The sequence below is a fragment of the Scomber japonicus genome, chromosome 3 (genome assembly GCF_027409825.1).
Source record: "Scomber japonicus isolate fScoJap1 chromosome 3, fScoJap1.pri, whole genome shotgun sequence".
Taxonomy (NCBI): Eukaryota; Metazoa; Chordata; class Actinopteri; order Scombriformes; family Scombridae; genus Scomber; species Scomber japonicus.
This window is the reverse complement of record NC_070580.1, coordinates 19,577,074-19,597,822: the sequence shown is the minus strand read 5'-3', so window position 1 is coordinate 19,597,822 and position 20,749 is coordinate 19,577,074. Positions and strand designations below refer to the sequence as shown.

Sequence of the window (20,749 nt, the reverse complement as noted above, 5' to 3'; positions counted from 1 at the left end):
CTGTTTAAGACCAACTGCTGAGGGTAAGGATGCCAGGTTAGGAAGAGGTTAGATGCATGTAAGGCCTAATTACTGCATATAACATACTAACATCAACTTAGAGGCGTGGCTATACAATTAATCAACTATTAACAGTCATCACAATGATAATACTCAATGAACAATCTTAAATCAAATCAATACTTGTACATTGACACTGTTTAATTCTTGTTACCCTGGGCTATGGGTGGAGTTCACATCTGGTTGTGAACAACCAAGGACTGTGGTAGGGTTAGGAGGTGCTGCATATTTCATGACTTGTGGGGGGATAGTTTTTTCCCCTGCTTCCAGTCTTTATGCCAAGCAAAAAGGCTGTCATCTGCAGCTTTAATTTAAAGAATATGGTTGGTGATATTTTCCTTATTGTAAACAAATCTCATGTACAGAGCCAAACCAACAATGAATTGATTGTACAAATAAGTAAACAGACAAATATTGATCATCTCTTATAACTCTCAGGAAAAAAGTGATTAGGTGTATTTCCTAAAATATCAAACTGTTCCTTTTATATGTCCACCCTCCTGTGATCTCATGTGTTAATGTACGTCAGTTTCTTTTGGACTATCAATAATGTCAAACTAATCTGATTTGAATCTAGACCTGAAGAGAAAAGAGGTGGAGAAAGTTTTGCGAGAGGAACTGTGTGGAAAGAGTTTAGAGGAGGTGATGGAGATTGTCTTGCAAATATATTTCCGTCAAGAATGTGGACCCTTTGGTAAGTAATATCTTTTAAATATTATTAAAACACCAATTATGTAACTTACTGATTTTGTTGACTTTCATAAACAACCAAGACACAATGCTGCCATCACACATTATTTTTAAGTTCAACTATACATTGTTGCCATTTACAAAATTAGGGTTTTCTTTTCATTTTCAATTCAGTTTCGCTAGAATGTAGCCCACTCAATAGTAGTTGAGTTTCATCAATAGTGTCAGTAGAATCAGTAGAATGCGCACATTGAAAATGTGATAGTTGATGTTGGCCATAATATATTTTACACATGAAAATAAAAATTTGGTTGTTTAATTATAATTCATATTTTCTTTTACAGAATGCACACACAAGTACAAAATAAAATCATAATTTGATTAAATGTTTTAATATTAGTATTGGCAGCTCTGACCTTCCAATATGGGCCATTCTACCGATTTCGTTAAAGTTAGGGTTGGAAACATTTTGAAAAAATATCAAATAAATATAAAAAAATATCAAATTGCACATTTAATTCTTATATCATGTATTTTCAGAAAGGTTTTCAGAAAGAATATGTTTCCTTCCCCAAAATGTGTCTCTACTGAAAGACATAAAAAGTTATACTCACTGGTTACATTTAATGTTTACATCTATTTAAAGCCAAGAGACTCAAAATGGCATATACTGTACTGTAATTCACCTCAAAATTAATTTTTGTCACCTCTAGGCTATAAAAAACCAACAAAAACATTCACTGACAGTTTCTCCCTTTTTTGTAATGTAATGTTGTGTAACAGTGTCTTTGGTTGCTTTATTTTAAAAAACAAAAACATTTTTTATTTTGATTTTATTCAGATATTGTGTCAATCATTTGTGAAAATGACACATTCAAACCTGAATGGAAGCAGCTGTTTGAAAGAGAGTGGAGCAGGAGAGAAGATCAACTGATGGATTACGTCTTTCGCAGATACTTCACTGAGAAGAAAGCTTTTGGTCGTAAGTATTTTTACTGATTGTACACATTGAACTATTGTCTTTGTCTTTCTTGAACATTTTTCACTGTATATGTCACAGTCCATAAGTCCATTTTTGCCAGGAAGTTTAAAAATAGATGAAAAGTTAGAAATGATTAAAATACAACAAAACTGAGTCTACAGTACAGCCATGCTAGCAGCTCTATGAAGCACTTGGGCACAGTTGTAGTTTGTGCTAAACTCTAATATTAACATGGTAACATGCTCACAGTGACACTGCTGTCATACTTGTCAGCAGGTATGTTACAACACATTTGTACTTCAGCATTTTGTATTATCTATCCAATAATTGTTGAGATATTTCCGTCGACACCAAAGTGATGGACCAACAGATATTGCTGTCATGGAGCTAGCATACTGTAGTATGAGTGGCATTTCTGACAAAAAAAATGTTCCTGTTGTATGTTTGGGCTTCCATACAGGTCACAGTGAGTGAGATTGTGACAGACTAAAGATTTGCTGAAGAAGTGCTGTAAACAAGTGTGTTAAGGTGTTTACTCATTTGGAACAATATGTATTTGGGAAATAAAAGAGTAGCCTCATGCTTCATTACATCACAGTGGGTTGATGAATTAAAGTCAATGGGATGCTACTGTCCCATCCCATTCCACAGCTTTTACAGCACACATAAATATTACTATGTAATCAGTGGACTAAATTGTAATTTGCTGTTATCCCATACTACATCCAGGTGATGCTGCCATTCCCAAGGAGGAAAATACCATTGAGAAAACATCTACATGGGTTAAGGAACAAATCAAAATAGTCCTCAAAGAAAGACAATTTGATTCCATGTACATGAATGAAGGAGTGGAACTAGCAGGTAGAAAATGAACACAAGGTTCGATAAAGGGATAACAAGAGATAAGAAAAAATACATCTCCTTTTTTAAACCAAATCCTGTGGTAGTTCATCCTGAAAGAACAGAGAGCATTTCTCAAATGTGTCAAAGCCACAATATAGGTTAGCGAAAGGTATAAGCAGAGGTATAATGTTTTATGTTGATGTAGAGTAGAACATGACTCCACCTCCAACAAATGTTTTATGAACATTTTATTGAGGTGGTTGTGTTTTATTGTCTTACTATCCATGTTACAGGAATTCATTTAATCAAACTTTGAATCTGAGGTATGCTAACTGTAACTATGCTAGGTTGAGCAATGTGGCACCACCTCACCTGATGCTCTGATTTTTCAGTATCTACATTAATAATTGTTCAGATATGCAGTCTCTGGTATGATTTGAAGTACAGGTGATAAGCTTGAAATGTATTAAATTGTAAAACGGAGGGTTGGAGGTCAAACTCCTGCTGATCACTGTGTGCTGTGGCAATATTTGTAGGACTTTTTTAATCTTATTTTAACTACCTTGTGGTTGATATGTAGTTGGGATGATTTCTGGGATTATTTATGGATAACATAAATGTTCATTTAAATGTACTTGTTATTACAATAGTGCTTTCTTTATGCATCATTGGCTGTATACCTGATAAATCTAACATGTAATATATAACACTAAATATAAACTGTATAAACTGTTTTCTTGGTGTGGGTTGAGCTTTCTACCATTAGGATTCTTTTTTGAAGTACAAACATATCTTATACATACAAAAATAGATATTATAAATGTCTTACTTTTCTGAAATAACTTTGATTTTGTTTTTTTTTTGTTGACGTCTCACATTTTGGTGATGCATACATCCACCCCATTATTTATCGTAGAATAATATTACCTCATTCTCTCCCTGCTCCAGGTAGACAAGAGTCATAACTACTATGCCTAGAAGGCTTTGTTACTTGGATGTAAACTTCTCTGCCAGATGGCCACAAAAGGTTGCTATTCAGAAATACATAAACAAAGATCTGTTTTCTTTTCTGGTGAGGACTGTCTCTAGTTTTGACACACACTGTATTGGTTACACTGTGTCATATCCCTCTCTCGTGATGCATTTTAGTGTTGTGCCATCTGCTGTAGCTGTAAGGTATCACTACTGACAAGTTTAAAAATCTCCTCCAGACATGTTTAAAGACAAATACAAATACTCTTCTTTGACGGACCATTTCTGTCTAGAAAAGTCTGTCAGGGTCATATTTTGAAGGGAGGAGAATGAGTGTAACCACCTGGATAATGTGGGTATACAGGTCTCTAAAATTTGAGCTGTTGATGTTTTATGATAATGTGTTTAAATTTCTTTCTCAGAAAGACATTGTGCTAATAAAAATTAAGTTGAAATGTGGTGTCATGTCATCTTTGAATGAACAATCTCGGGAATTCTGTCTGTATAACAGCCTCTTGATTTATCAGCACATGGTTTTACCGTTTCTTTCTTCTTTTCATGTTTTCATAGATGTTTCCAGGGTTCAGACTGTACCAAAATGACATATTGCACAAAGTAAATGCAGACTGTCCAGAATGAGCAAGAAAATGTCTGCATGCATGCAATGAGGAGAAAGAGGAGTAAGGCAGGACAACAACTGAATGTAATGATGTTAAAACTTTGAAATAATATAATTTCAAAATATCTCTCATTTAACTTTTGGTCTGGTGCTTTCCCTCATATATGTGAATGATAAGACCTAGAAACTGATCGCTGTCATTGATGAGTGAATGGTGTTGGTGGTCAATATATACTTGTGCCTTTTTCTTATTCTGACATGGCTGTAAACTGTAAGCTACTAAAAAAAAGTACTTGACAAGTGAAAATTTGGAAAATGTTGGAAATGAATGATGCAACTTGATAAACAATTAATACAATTAATCTCGTGTGAAACATGAGTTTATATACCAAATTTTATGGCAATCCATCTAATATTTGTCATGTAGCATTTCGATCTGGAACAAAAATGAAAGAACGACCAACCTTGGAATCCCCAAAGCCACACTGCTAGCATGATTAACAAGAAACAATAAATAGAGACAAAAAGCAGCTACTGACACACCCTAAGCAAAATAAAACATTAATATAAATATTAATATATTATTAAAATATTAATTAACATGTCAATAAGGGGAAATAATACAAATTGTATAATTTTTAGTATTAATAAAGTTGAATTTGAAAAAAAAACGACCAGTAAATATCTAAATGCAGTGACATGTTGTGAAGTGATGAAACAAACAAAAGACAGATAACATCTACAGTATATCTGGTTCTCTTCTTCCTGCAGTACTGTGTGCATGTGTCGACTTCTGTATCACAAAACTCCTCACTGAACAGTAAGAGCCAGGAGATGGTACAACAAGTTCCAGTCCTCACTGACTTGAAGCATGTGCATGAAATCAAGAAATCATAAAGACACATTCACATGGATTGACTTATTCTTTCACTATTAGTCAAAAATAACTACATGTCAAACTTCATGACAGTGTGGCTGTGATAAAATTCCCCTTGTGCCTGCCAAGAGGAAAAACAATGCGGGAGTGTCTCTATGTGACCTGATAAACTGGAAACTTGAGGTGTGACATTATCTTCCACTTCTTGAGTCAGTAGCTGCATCTGTGCTTTCACTTTGAGTGAGTCCAGCAGGATGGAAAAGACGCTGTTGGTTTTCGTAGCTCTTGTCCTGGTGTCCTCATGCAAAGGACAGAAGTGGACGCCTCCAGGCTTTTGCCATCAGAAAAAATGTCCTGAATTCAAAGTGGTTGAGACAAACCAGGTAAGTTTCAACAAACACACACACACACACACACACATATACACACCACACTGTTGGTCTGGTCTTAGAGTGTATTCATAAGAACTACTTGATGTTGCTGTTGTCTGCAGGATTTTGAGGAGCGTTTGTATGTTGCCACTGAATGGATTACCACCAAGGTAGAAAGCAGTAAGAGCAGCGATTTAATGGCTGCATTTTCAAGGCTGAAGAATTACTGCCAGAAACAAAATGAAGCAGGTATGTCATCATCTGTAACCAAATGTTTGAGTCATACAGTAGTTCAGTTTTGTGATACTGGGAGATTGTTGGAACAGGATGCCAGCAATGTGCTGTTGTTAAACAAGTGAAACTGGAATATCACTAGAATAATAAGATTTATTATGTTGAGCATTAATGAACAAATTCCTGTTACAACATGTATGTGAAAATCAAAGCATCAGCTGTGAAATGTCATTTATTATCTATTGTACTGTATCTGAGTCACGCCCCTATGAAAACAACAGAACTAAACAATAGTTTTATGTTTCATTTGTTGTTGCAACTTCAGTAAAGATGATCAAGCTGTGATCTTATCAATGGGTGAGATAGATTACTGACAGGAGAACAAAAAGGTAGAGAAACCACTAAGATGAAGTCTCACATTGAGTTTTACACTAGCTCCACTCAGAAAGTGCACCTGATTTTCATTGGACACACAAGTACAATAACAATAAAGGAATTTACCTTCAAGAAATGCTTGAATATGTACAAATTAAATATATATTGTTTAATTTTTCACAAGTTTTACATTCCAGAAATGTTGAAATTTGAAACAATTTTACAGAAATATTTACATTTGAACAGATTTCATCATCAAGAAATATTTGAACTCTTTCAAGTTTTGTAACAGTTGACAATACAATCAGTCACATTCTCTTGAAACTTGCTTTCATTCTTGCAGTCACAAGGGTATTGTTGTTGGTTGGTATGTAAAGATCTGACCATCTTCTACCATGTTTATCTCCTTCAGGTTATGAAATCTCTGATGACGTCTGGCCTCGTCTGATCACTGTCACAGAAGGGGAAGATAGCTCCGCTGTGTCTATGTCTTGGTTTGTTCCTCCTGGTACAAAAACACCTGAAAACACTGATGAGTCAGTCACACTGCAAAGCAGACCTGAAGACACTGTCTATGTCAGGTGAGCAGCAGTTACTTACAACTCAGTGTTCTCCTGGAGACCCAACTGACGTTCCAACACTTGGATTATACCTGAAAACAGTTCACAAACTACTAAACAGTAATTAGACAAAACAGACTAAAAACAGGATAAACATAGAAAATGAAAGACAAGAAACACATAGAATAAATTTGACAAAGTATTTATTGTAATCTGAAACTAACTTTATCATTGTGTTCTGTCATTGTTTCCATTTCATATAAAAGGGTATTCGGTGGATTTCCAAGCATTGAGTCAGGTCAAGAAAATGCAAAACTACTCCGTGAGGCTTTGGCTAAAGCTGGGAAAACCTTTGATCCCAACACTTACTCTGGAGTTGGCTATGACCACTACATCTCTTTTACTCATCACAATGAGATCTGGATCCTCGCTGTCTGATGTCAACAGATATCATCAGTCTAACCCAATACTGGGTTATGTCATATAATCATTGTGGTTCCTCTATACTGTCTTTATTGTGTCCTTGTTTACTGGAAACCCAAGTATAATGTAGCATAATTATTAGCACTTTTAACATGTATTGCACTTGTATTCTACCTTACTGCAGTGAAACAAATACACCTGTTGTACTGCCAGTAGCCAGCAGACACACATTTTCGGATGCTTGTGTTGCATGAAAGAAACTAGTTTCAGGAATGTTGTAAATCTGCCAGAGTTTTAAGCAGCAGCTCTTCTCACTTGATGCATACTAGTGAGGAGTTGTGTTATCAGTTTCTTGTTCCCAACATATGTGCTAAAACATGCTGATAAACATCTGTACTTGTCTTAAAGAAATAATAAACTGACAGTTTCATCTTGGTTTGTGTGTGTGGTAAGTGTATTCTCTTTTTACAAGCTGTTCCTTCCTGTTTTCTATAGAGTGTTAAGTATAGATTAGCCTTTAAGGGACTTTCTGCCAAAACTACCAATTTTACCAATATTAACAATATTTATCAATATCTTTCTACACCAAATATTCAGTGAGATATGCTCTTTCAAAGTTTGGCTGTCATCAAACATAATGTTGAGAAAAAGGGCATGGAAGATAATCATTCACATTCAGCCATCTTTACATGGATTAAAACCAATGTATGAAGGCTCAAGTCAAAATGAACACAATATTTTGGAATACAATATTTTTGATGACATTTATATAGGTACAGTAGCCTACCCCTACCTATGTATGTACACATTTATGTACAGTGGGTCACAAATGATCGGGAGAAACACAAACTGATTAGTTCCTGCACTTTGGGTGCAGTGCCAAATATTCAAAACTAGATGGTGATGTAAGTATGACTAACAAACTTGCTGTCACATACTGGATCACATGATGTGTTCAGTCATGTACAATCAGTCACTTGTCATCATTCGTCCTAACAAGATGTGTAAAGTTTGAATGCATACATATCATTATGTGACATTGAATAAGTCTTAAATTTACACCTGGAGTGTATAGAAATAATGCTCAAATTCAAATAAAGTTTCTCCAACCGTGTTTCTTATTTTAGGTAGTTATTATCACGATAATCCATGTCCAAGAGTCCATTTCCCCGGATAAGATGGGGTTTATTCATTATTTGCCACTATAAACACACGTTGACCTCCTCGAGCTTTTATTTTGGTACTTCCTGTTACCGGCATTTGAATTTGCATATTAGCTAAATATTTAGTTTCACTCGAAACATTTAGATTTAACATTTAGATTTAGATTTAGATTTAACATTTAGATTTAGATTTAACATTTAAATGTAACATTTAGATTTAGATTTAGATTTAACATTTAGATTTAGATTTAATATTTAAATGTAACATTTAGATTTAGATTTAACATTTAGATTTAGATTTAATATTTAAATGTAACATTTAGATTTAGATTTAACATTTAGATTTAGATTCAGATTTAACATTTAGATTTAACATTTAGATTTAACATTTAGATTTAACATTTAGATTTAGATTTAACATTTAGATTTACATTTAACATTTAGATTTAGATTTAGCATTTAAATCTAACATTTAACATTTGGATTTAAATATTTAAAATATCTCTAAGTTGACAAATATTGTTGTAAATGTGCAAAAAAGTGACTCTCAAAAATTCACACCAGTTTTTTAAACATTGTTTGAAGCTAAATGTGACAAAATGTTGCTGTTATTTTCAGCGTGAGCCGCTTTACAAACGGCACCCCATATGTAACACCTTAGTTTATTATGTTTTTGTTTAGCTTTTGTATGTATTTGTCTGTATTTCTTTACTCTTTAAGTTTTTATGTTGTATGTCTCACGCCCTATGGTTTTTATTTGCTCCTTCTGCACATTTCTCTTTTGTTAGTTATTGTTTTCTTTTCTTAAGTAATTTCTTAAGTACTTTTTTCCCCTTTATGTGCAATAAATAAACAAATAAACAATTGGGGTCGTTCCCGATAATGAGAATTATCTTTAACAACATGTAACTATCGTTGTGGCTGTGGGAGTAAGATACTGTCATATAGGCCTACTGTTATCTGTTGCTTCATTGAGTAGGGGATTCCTGCAATACCGGAGGCTGCAGTTTCACGACCACCGCAGTTTCGGGATGTGTGCGTGTGCGTATGTGTGAGAGAGATAAAACAATGGTGTGAAAAATGTGTATTAATGAAACATATATATAAGAAAACTATAACTATATCCGTTTAAATATCTGGTTGAGATCTATTAACTGCAAAGAGCATAGCATAGCATACGATTCCAACTTTATTTGACCTGATAATGAGTTAATTATGCTAATTACACAAACATGCACATCTTAGCAACCAAGTTGAATTACAAAACTGAGAGTAGTTGTTGGGGTGAAGATAACCTTTAAAACTATAAGTAAATAGACCGAAAGTAATAATTGGGTGGAATTAACCTTTAAAACTAAGGTCCTAGAAATGAGATCCTGAAACTGCAGCTGTCCTGAAACTGCAGCCTCGGCATTGCAGGAACATATTATTGTGGGAGCTTCATTTTGTGCTCAAACCTTCCTCACCGGACGCGGCGCTGTTTGAAGCGGGCACAGCTGCCAGTTTGTTGGGTCGTTATAGCAAAAGTGTCCATTGAAAGCAGCAGCGCCAAGACGGTAACCCTAGATTTGTAATACTCTCGCGAGATTTTGACTAGTTTTTTGTAATTTTTCTCAAAATAAGCATGTTTTGTGATTTTACAACGGTGTGATTAAAATCCGATTAGGTTCAAGTACAGAAACTACTTGGTCAGGAGGAGTAGGGAAAGACCTCGGTTTTAGTTCGCTTGATATACATCTCGCGAGAGTTACTGCAAATCAAGGTTACCATCTAGAACAACCAGAGCGCTCAAAGTCGGAAGTTGGTTTTTAGTTAGTGAGACACTTGACAAAATGGCAGAAGATAACGCTTATGAGTCGATGCTCTGCGTGAAGCCCGAGGTTCATGTTTACCGGATCCCACCGCGGGCCACAAACCGTGGATATCGGTAAGATAACAAACGATAGCTGCGATTACTGACGAGTCAGCTAGCTAATGCCATGCACCCATTGTCGGACAGTTATAAGGACACAAGTTTGTTTCTTATAACTTTGTGTGGTTATAGTGTGTCGGATGTTTCCCGTCCACTCGACCAGATGCTACAAATTATTAAACTTAAATGGTAAAGCTGGCTAGATGCGCAAAAAAACTCGCTATTTTGAAACACAAATTGACCGCAGTGCGTTAGCTTAACCTGTGTTTAGGTTAATCTGACACCGTCACCCAGACTTTATCTTTACCTGTGGCTCACACCTGCCGTTATCAAAAAGTTAACTTTTAAGTCGTGGGAGATGTTTGAAATGATGACATTGCAGATAACTTCATATCTAGACGTTTAAAAAAACGACTCGGTACTCTGTCCGATAATGGATGCAGGATATAAAAGCTAATGCCTAGTGCGCCTGTCTGTGCAGCGGAGACTTCATGTACTCATAATTCATGTACATTTTATCGCTGCTCATAAGCAGCCCACTCAGGATATTGTTTGTCTGTTTTCATAAAGAAACTGATGCAAAATGTTTTGGTCTGAAAAAACAACTTTCAGGACATGTTTATAGTGTTTTACAAACCTCATTTGGACAGTACATTTACGTCTCCCTTCCCTCACAGTTTGTTTCTGTACATTGAAAATCAGCCGACAAGGATTTAGGGCCTAAAGCTTTAAAAGATCCACTGGTATCACATATGTTACATCAGAGCACCCATAGGATGTGTTTAAAGGAGCCAATAGACTTGAAGGGGTGCACAATTTTTTTAGACTTTTGCAGTTTCCAGAGTAATTTTGGCTGACATTTACAGTTTTACTTTTCTTTAGTTGGCTGCAAAAAAAAGATCACTGTGTCCATGAATGTCTCATGTTCGCATTCTCGTGTTCGCATTCCTTCAATTTCACTTCCTCCTGCTGTTATAAAAGCTGCAGCTGCTTTGTGATGAAGTCAGCTGTTTCCTTAAGTGAGGATCACAAACTACTTTCATACTCAGTCTTTGTGTTTGTCTGTGTTTCAGTGCTGCCGACTGGAAGCTGGATGAGCCTGCATGGAGCGGCAGGATGAAAATCACAGCCAAAGGCAAGATAGCCTACATCAAGTTAGAGGACAAAAATACAGGTAGATGGAAAAAAATCTAACGTAAATCACTATATGTGATATTTTTGTGTCTTCTTTATAATTCACTGTAACACCTGCCAGCATCTTGCTTATCTCACTGTTTCATCCATCATAACAACTTTGTCACAGTGTGATTTAAAACAACGGACAACAAACTTTGCTACCTTGTGTTGTCCTTTTCATCCACACATTTTTACTTTATTACTTTCAACACAGAAACTGACCCTGATCACACAGATGTCTGTGAATGTGCTCTTTGCAGGAGAGCTGTTTGCCCAGGCTCCAGTGGATCAGTATCCAGGAAGTATCGTTGAAGCAGTTACAGACTCCAGCAGGTACTTTGTGATCCGGATAGAGGACGGCAATGGTAAGCAGCTTTCATGTTAACTAATGAACAAACATTGATGGAGCGTTAATGGAGCATTTAGTAACCATACTAGTCCAAATATAAGATGACTGATTAAAAGACCATTTAAAGAATAAAATAATAAACATTTGAATTAAATAAACCATAAAAGTAGATGGAGATACACTGTAAATTCTTAAGTGTAATGTTGCATTTATGTAGCAGGAAGACCCTCCCCCAGTAGTTCTACTATTAAAAAAACAAATCCATTAAAATCCAAATGTTATAATTTATTTCAGATTAGACTAATTATGACAAGTTCTTCTGGTTTCCATTTAAAGTGCACCAGCATTCAGATTGGACCATGAAAGTGAAATACTCATTGTTGATCACAATGATCTTAAAAATACCTTCAGAACTCCTGAAGACTTGTTTAACTTGACCCAGCAGCATCTGTCACTGTAATACTGAAGGTGACAGTAGATGAGTTTTTACAAACATGTACTATCTGTTTATGGCATTTACCTGATCATTAAATATAAAGCCCAGTTTCCACCGGAAGACTTCACTTAGTCTTATATGTGGGTTAATATGGTGTAAACTTGATCCATCTCTGTTACAGTTGTCTTCTGCTCCTCTTTGACTTTTTTATACACATCTTATTGCAGGGATATCATGTATGTTTTATCAAAAATGTGTTGCAAAAGTTATCTAAATGTGTTTTTGTATGTTTATTTAAAGGGCGTCATGCTTTTATCGGTCTTGGCTTTGCTGATCGTGGAGACTCATTTGACTTCAACGTAGCTTTACAAGACCATTTTAAGTAAGTTCCCCTCCTTTATGCTGGCTCTTTAGTTTCTGGGGCCGTATTCACAAAACTTCCTCAAAGTTTCCCCTATCTACCAGAGTTATGAGAAACCAAAAATAGGGTGTGTGTCAGTTCTCACTTAAAGACGCCTAGGTTTTTGGTGTAAGAATATTTCACAAAGTATTTTAGTGCTAAAACTCGCTCATAAGTATGAGAGTGAGACCTACTCACAGTCTGCTGCAACATGCACATGGTGTTTGATTCCTGATAGACTTGACACATCAATATTTTACTTTTTGTCATTTATAAAAATCTGTAACAGCATGTTAAATATTACAAATACTTCTAATTAGACAGATTCTTTGTACTCCTGTATATTGATTATTTATTATAACTATTAACTTTATGTGTTGATGTCTTTTTATCTTTGTTCTGCTACAGCAATAATCCAGTAATGTATATTTATCCGAACTAATGTCATTGATAATCGTTACACTCTTTTTCTGAAGGTGGGTGAAGCAGGAAGGTGAGCTTGCAAAAATGGAAGCTACTCAGAGCGCTGCACCTAAGCTGGACCTGAGCTTCAAGGAAGGACAGACTATCAAGATCAGCATTGGGGTGAGCATGTAGCCCAGTGACATGGTCAACTGGACTACAGTCATGTTACCTGTTGAAGTGACTCAGATCTGATATTTAGGGGAAAAAAATAATTTTCAAACCACAAACTTTTTTATTTTTTTTTGTAATATCAGGTCTGGGCCACTTCCATTATGGTCTTTTGATTTTAGACAAAGTTTAGTAAGAAAAGAGTCATTATTTGTTAGATAAAGACATTTAGAATCTCTCTTGATTCTCTCTATCACAGAACATCAAGAAGAAGGAGGCAGGTGGTGCCAAACCGCGGCCCATGGGTGGAGGTCTGCTCCCACCTCCACCAGGAGTGAAGGCTGGAGGTATCATCCCACCTCCTGGAGGCCAGCAGACGGATCCAGCTGCACCAACAAACACTGGTGATCACTGTGTATTTCTATCTATATGTTTTCTTCCTTTTCTTCACACTTATCAGACTGACTCAGGATTATTTTTCCCCTCACTCAGCCGCTCTTTTAGACTTCGGATCACCCGTTCCTGCTGCTCAGCCCAGCTCTGACATGTGGGGAGATTTCACATCAGCAGGCTCCAAGTAAGTTTCTCTAAAGACGGCGTCATATCATCACATCCATCCATCTGTCATATTCGTGTTTTGTTTTTTCTTGTGCGTGTCCTCACTCCATCATCCCTCTCACGTCCCCGTCGCCTCTTCTCCACAGCTCCAGTAAAGATGCTGTTGCGTCAGGATGGGTGCAGTTTAGTTGAGTGTGGTGAGAAAACGTGCGTACACTCAAGTTCCAAACATTCCACGGACAGGATGATTGTGGCAAAAAAAGAAAAAGAAACTAAAATGTGGGGAACTGTTAGCAAACTTGAGCGGCTCGTTCGCTGCACTCGTTCTGTAAAGAATCTGTACACACAGACCGTAGCTCGCCGACCAACAAACTCGGGAGGAACAAACAGCAAAATGTACATATTTCTCACAGTCGTTTCCCTTTGTCCCCTTCATTGCTATGCAGTAGGATCTGTCTTTGATTTTTTTCATAGTCAGGTCATCACTACACCTGTCACTATTGGAGTCTCTGCTCTCTGTGAGACAAATGAGCATGTTGATGTTTGAAGGGAAAGGTTGTGTGAACACACTAAGCAGGTGAAAATGTTTATCCATTGCCTTTAAATGAATGGTTCCCTTATTTTCTTTCTTTGACTTCCTAAATCAGATTTATGTCCCTTTTTCTTTACATCATGCCTACACTCTCCTGTTTTCCTGTCATTTATCTCATTATACCAGCATCACTCATCTCAAGGTTGTTGTTTTTTTGGGAAAATTAAATAGTTTACCTAGTGAAGTGTCCATGATTTGTTTTGTTCTAAACCATGTATGTGTGTTTTGTTTTCTGTTTGTAACTCTGCCATCTTCCTTTTTTAAAAGATTTGTTTTAATTTTTATTTTAGGCAATCTTGCAAAGCTGAGATGATTCGTGGTGGTATTAGTATTTGATGATTAGTTTTACATTAAAGCTCTTTAGCCCTCATCAAATATACCAGCATTTGTTTTAAATCAGTGGTGTTGGATAAAGGATTGCCGTGTCATGTTTTCTTGGTGTGTGTTCATGTTCATCTTGGTATACACCCTTCATCTGTCTTTGCCTCATGTGTTTTTGCTTCTTTTTTTTTTTTTAATTGCCTTTTACCAAATTGAAATCTCCTTAATCTTATTGATAATTTGCATTAAGTATTTGATCAAGTGCCTTTCTGATAAAAAAAAACCCCTAAAGTGTAAACCTATGTCTTCTTGTAAATAAACAATGTATTTCATTTGCTCTTGTTTTTTTTTAAGTAAAGCATAGACAGTCTACCTGACATTAACTCTTCACACCTGCAGTACGTCATCCTCCATCAAGTTTAAAAGCTTTTAGTTTTACACCTGAGTTTAATGAGTAACATAAACAGAGGGATTGTTAGTAATGACACTACCAGAAATGTATTAATTCATGTAAGAAATGTGGCTGTTTGACTAAAAGCTGATTTATTGTTAAGTTGAAATTATGTCCATGAACTGAAGATGATTTAATGGCAACTTTTTATCTTCTAAAACCATAAACAATACAATTTATATTACGAACAGGCGTGCTCAAAGATTATGGGAAAAGTGGGTCACTCAGGTTTTATTGATGTATCGAACAGGCAATTACATATTTATTTTTTTAATTAATAAAAAAATTTGCAATAAATGTTTGACCTGTAACTGCACAATATCACTATGGCTACGTTCACACCACAGCTAAAAGTGACCTGAATCCGATTTGTTTGTTTAACAGTCAGGTCGCATTTAATGCGACTTGGACGTTATTCTGGAGCAACACACAGCTAATGCTCCGCATAAAGACATCATTAAAGTATTCATTTTCTTTCTCCTCTTCCTCCTTTTTAACATCACCCGCTCACAAATTTGCCGGCTGCCGCCACACACTGTTCATTTTAACATTAGACCATAAATGATACTACTAGTAACTTCACCAGCTGTTGCTATTGCCACGTTCGCTTCCGTAAACACCGTTCTGAGCGTGACGTCATTAATGATCAACTACGCATGCAGTAATATTTTTTTTTTAAATAAAATATCCCAAAGTTTCCCAGTTGCAGCTGTGATTTATTTATATTTTGCTCATTGGATTTGGCCATGTAGAAAAGACACCAGATGCAAGGGTATAGCTAAATTTCTGGGACCCCTTAAATAATATTGATTATCCTCTGGCCCACCTTCCCTAACACAATGTTTTGATTGTGTTGTTATTTATTCTATATGGTTTTATTGTTTTTAATTGACCGTGCTCCTGTAAAGCGTCTTTGAGTATTGTTAAAAGTGCCCTACAAATAAAATGTATCATCGTCATTATTATTATTATTATTATTAACACAGGCTCACACATTAAAACAAGTCTCTGCATCTTGTAACTTAAGTTGAAAGTTTGAGCTTTACTGATTCCACATTTCATCTGCTGAAGGCTTTAAGTGCATGAGCATGATTTGTGACATCACAACTAGTTTTGAGACAGTCCTGGTCCAGTATTATACAAAGGTTTTATGTAGAAAGTTGAAGCTACCACTACACATATAGCTACACTGACAACAGACTTATCTATCAATTAGCAGTCATCTTGTGTTTCTAACCTTTAAAACTAGAAATAGTATATTTATTGATAGTTTCTGGATATTTTAAAGAGGGACAAAGGGTAGATGTTTGAAGAAGTTTTGTGGAAAATATATAACACTCAAATTTTTATTCCAAGCTGATTATTTTAAATGTCTTAAATCATCCCTGGAGGGGATCTTTAAACAAGTACTGACACGTATAAAGTCAAATACACATTTTGTAGAAACGTGCCACACTTCAGAAACGTATTTAAAATATTCTCTGAGCCTCTTGCTTCACAGAAAATATTTACTGCAAGAAAAAACATGTCTAATTTACTGAAGATCAAGTATTACGATTTGGATTTGAGACTTTCTGAGCCTATAGATCTGACCAGTGCAGGATCATTTTGGGGGTAATTCTCACCTATTTGCAGTGAAAATTTTGGCAGAAATGAGATGCGTGGTGTTGTGAGTATTTCTATCCAGTCAGTAAGAGCTGCGCACAGAGACTGCTGCAGCTGTGTGTGAACTGGAAGTCCCTCCCCGGAAAAAGCGTGGAGAAGATTTCGGAACAAGGCAACAGTGCCTGCAAGCAGCTCAGGATATGTTTATAACTTCAGTTTGTGTGGATGTGCTACGAGTTTGGTTTTAATCTGAAATCCCATCATCTCAGAGGAATGGAGGGACGGCAGAATGAAGCTCCACAGATCGATGAATCGAGGTGAGGATAGAAAAGGGAAACGCTGTTTTCACTGGCCACAGGCGGCGAGATGTAGATGGATACGATGCGTTTCATTTTCAAACCGAGATTCAGGCTTTATTCATCTGCTGCTTAATGTAGTTGGATGCTACACAGTTTAATAATCAACCCCTACTTCTCCCTCCTCATCCTCCTCCTCCTCCTACTCACTCTTCCTCCTCCTCCTCCTCCTCCATTTAGATACTTTTGAAAACTCGGGCGTGTCTGTTTGGATGAATGTGTTGTTTTGGGGATGTCGTTGGTGATGAATGAAAAAAGCAAAGTAGTCTAGTTCCCTTTTGTTCACCAAAATGAGATGTTAAAGACAAGAGCTGGAGAGGAAGCAGCTGATGGTGATACTGACAAGAGACGATACCGTTTATTCATTGCTGTAAAACTTCAAGGCTGTTAAAGTCAAGTTTAGTGAGGTGAGGTTGGGAGATGAAGGATCAACAGGTGTGTAGTTCAGCAGGCACAGGAATCACATCTCACACACTGAAATCTGTGCCTGATGGTTTTTATTACACCAGTTGGCGGTGCTACAGATGTTAGGCAATTAAAACTGAATAAAGTTTGATTTGATTTGATTTGATTTTATGCAACTATGTCACCTCACAGATTAACAACATGAAAGTCAAGCAATCATCATGAAGCAGAAACTTCATTGAAACATTCAGATACCAAATAATTCAAGATAAAAACACTTCACTTCACTTCTTCAGTGGGCTGTCTCGGGGGTCTCACAAGTATAGAAATACAGATGTGTGTGTATGTAATCTCTCATAGGCTACTTTTGGAGACAAATTTCAGATTTAGGACCACTTAATTTGAAGCGGCCTGTCCAACTGGGGACAAAAGCTGTCTTCAGTTTGGAAAAAGATGATTGATTAAGGTTAATATTATGCAAGTTGGAGAGTCTCGAGGGAATAAAGTCTATGTAATGTCCCCAAAGTGACAATGGTCTGGTGTGTGTGTGTGTATGTGAGGCTCTGTTGGGGGTCTATTGACACAATGGTCCTTTTGTTCGTAACTATGACAATCCAAACACCAAGTAGTACAGTGCAGATATCCTAATGCTTAATGCTACTGAAAAACAGTTTCACATTGAGACTCCTTTTCAAAAACATTGTTGTTCTGAGGCTGCTGCACATCCATGTATTCAAAGATTTTATAACATCAAATAAGCATGAAGCCATGTCCAAAGACTGACAGATCATCTGTGTAGTTTTTATTATAAGTTTACTATTGTATTTGGAAGTAGTTTTAAATTAAATGATGGTATTATACAACCCTGAATGTTAGACTGATATATTTTTAATTTAAACTGCGTTATAAAAGTTGCAGTGATGCTTCAGCGAATAATGAGGTCAGCAGTACAACCTCTCGTCCAGTCAGAAACTTGATGTCACCATTTAACTCAGCAACACAATACAGCCACAACATATTTTGTTGACTTTAAAGACAATACATAAAAGGTGCATTTGAAATATGATTCATAATATTATCATTTCTATGTGTTTTGTTTGCTGAGTTCTGTTTGCTGCTGCCCACATATTCAGACCACATCAAATACTCTGTTTCCCTGTTGACGTTAAACCTAACCAACCTAAACCAGCAGAAGTTCCCCTTCACTGAAACATGTGTTTCACTTAATGTTCCTCAAGTTGAATGTTGTAGTTTAATTGTGCAGAGTTTGACACTAAAAAGCAGTTTTTACATTCATCTGCTGAGCATGTAGCCTATCTACAAGCAGGATTTGTGACATCCCAACTGGTTTGGAGCCAGTTGTGGACTGTGGTCCATTATACAGGTAACTGAAGTTTTTTTTGTGTGGAATAACCATATTGGACCCAAATTATTATAAAAGGTTTTTTTTAAATCTTTTAAAACATGTCTTAACTTAAATGCCCCCTATTACACAGAGAGAAATATTAACTCCATTGTCCCTCAGTCAAATTGAATGAATGTTTAAATTTTACCAGCCAGTCAATAGATTCCCACTATTATTTGGCTGGTAAATGAAGCAAATCTAGCTGACTACTTGCATATTTTACCAGTGGCTTGGTGCTAATTTTGTGAGCTCCCCCTATAACATCAACAAAAGGCAGCAGCACAGGACATAGCAACGGTTTGAAAGGGAAACAGCCTTTGAGGAAAGACTGGCATGGTTTTGGTTTCGTCTGTGAAAATATTAGCTCAAAGAGCTCAGAGATGGCTGTTGATTCTCAGTGGGATTGGCAGTAAAAATTAGGGCTGGGCCTACATGCTTTTGTGCCGATTCCATTCCTAACGATTTTTGGGCCCCGATTCGATTTAAATTGCGATTCTGATTAAAGTATTGCGATTTTATATTTCAATTATTGTGATTTTCTTTCCTTAAACAAGAACAGGTTGAACCAAACAGTTGATAATACATCATAAGTCATATTTACAAGTTTGTGAGATTTATTTTTAAAACTGTGCACCTGCCCTCACAAAAAACATTCTCATCCGCCAACTTCTTACAATAAACTAAACTGCTACATTTAGCTGGTCTTTAGAAGAAAAAAAATCAATAAATAAATAAAAATCGCCAGATATATAAAAATCGATTTTTTTTTTTGGCCCAGCCCTACTAAAAATACGGTCACACAGGCTGGGACTCATGGCTTGCTGTTAAATGTTTGCACATATGCGTACACCTGCTGTCACAACTAACTAACTTACTAAATAAATAAATATATATGTATATGTATATATATATATATATATATATATATATATATATATATATATATATATATATATATATATATATATATACATACAACTTGACAAATCAAAACATACATATCTGGCCCATGGCCTCTCCTGTTCTCCTGAAGAAGAAATGGAAAAGTGTCCTTATATGTTTTACTTTAATAGAGTGATTCAGGGGGGGCTGATAAAGTTGTATTTCAGCCTCTTTGTTGTGCACCTGAATAGTAGTAGGTCTGTGGAGGGTTTTAAAGGCCAGCAGTGAGAGTGGAGTAGTGGAGGGTGGAGGGTGGGGGGTGGGGGTGTGCATCTTAAAACCTACTAATCCTGCTGCCTCTGTGTCTAATCTCTGCCTGCCTGGAGGAGGCGAGCAGGACGGTCACTCTCTGCACTTCTCCGACCAAAGTCACTTCGTCAGCTGCAGCAGCATCTAATAAATAACCCAGCTTCAGGTTTTCATCTTCCTCCTTTTTTATTTATCGAACTCGTTGGGGGGAAAAAAAGACGATCGTTCAGCTTGAGAGGACGTAGTTTTATTTCCTGGGAGTTAATCCTCTCCGCTGGAGGTGTTTAAATATCTGCAGCGATGAGCGCCGCAGAAAACTCAGACACCGACTCCAACAAACTGGAGTCTGTGATACAGGTGAGCTACACCCGGTCTTCATCATGTCCCATCGCTTATGAAACATTACATCGTGTAAGTGCTGGCAGGTGTCTGATGTGACACATAAAGCTGTTTGTGTGTTGTGTTTTCCATACGCAGCAGTTTTGGACTTGCACCTATCCTCCTGCTCCTGTGGCACTCTGCAGTCACATTTTCATACTTTGGTGTATTCATAGCTCTCATTACCTGTAGAGCTGCGACGATGAATCTATTCATAAAATAGCTGCCAATTATTACATTCATTTAAGTCTTTTTTTTTTCAAGAAGAAAATGTCAAATAGCTTCTCAAATGTGAATCTTTCCTGGGATTTTTTTTTGTCCCATATGACGGCAAACCGGTTATCAACATTTTTCACTAATTTCTCACATTTTGTAGACCAAACAAATAACTGATTAATCAAGAAAATAATCATTAGTTGCAGCCCTATTGAGCTTTACTCCATTTTTGATGTCATTTTTGTCTGCTTGTCAA

The 20,749-nt window shown here is 36.4% G+C and overlaps 2 protein-coding genes across 2 annotated transcripts; both read left to right on the top strand.

Moving 5' to 3' along the window:
* The first annotated feature begins 5,297 nt into the window (after positions 1-5,297).
* Positions 5,298-7,021, top strand: LOC128355270 (heme-binding protein 2-like). Its single transcript, XM_053315518.1, has 4 exons — positions 5,298-5,426; positions 5,537-5,663; positions 6,436-6,604; positions 6,850-7,021. Exons 1-4 carry the CDS (start codon positions 5,298-5,300, stop codon positions 7,019-7,021), a joined length of 597 nt encoding a protein of 198 aa, XP_053171493.1.
* Positions 7,022-9,957: 2,936 nt separating this feature from the next.
* necap2 (NECAP endocytosis associated 2) lies at positions 9,958-14,822 on the top strand. Its single transcript, XM_053316664.1, has 8 exons — positions 9,958-10,096; positions 11,155-11,255; positions 11,518-11,622; positions 12,343-12,424; positions 12,919-13,027; positions 13,275-13,419; positions 13,508-13,592; positions 13,720-14,822. Exons 1-8 carry the CDS (start codon positions 10,002-10,004, stop codon positions 13,763-13,765), a joined length of 768 nt encoding a protein of 255 aa, XP_053172639.1. The 5' UTR covers positions 9,958-10,001; the 3' UTR covers positions 13,766-14,822.
* The last annotated feature ends 5,927 nt before the right edge of the window (positions 14,823-20,749 follow it).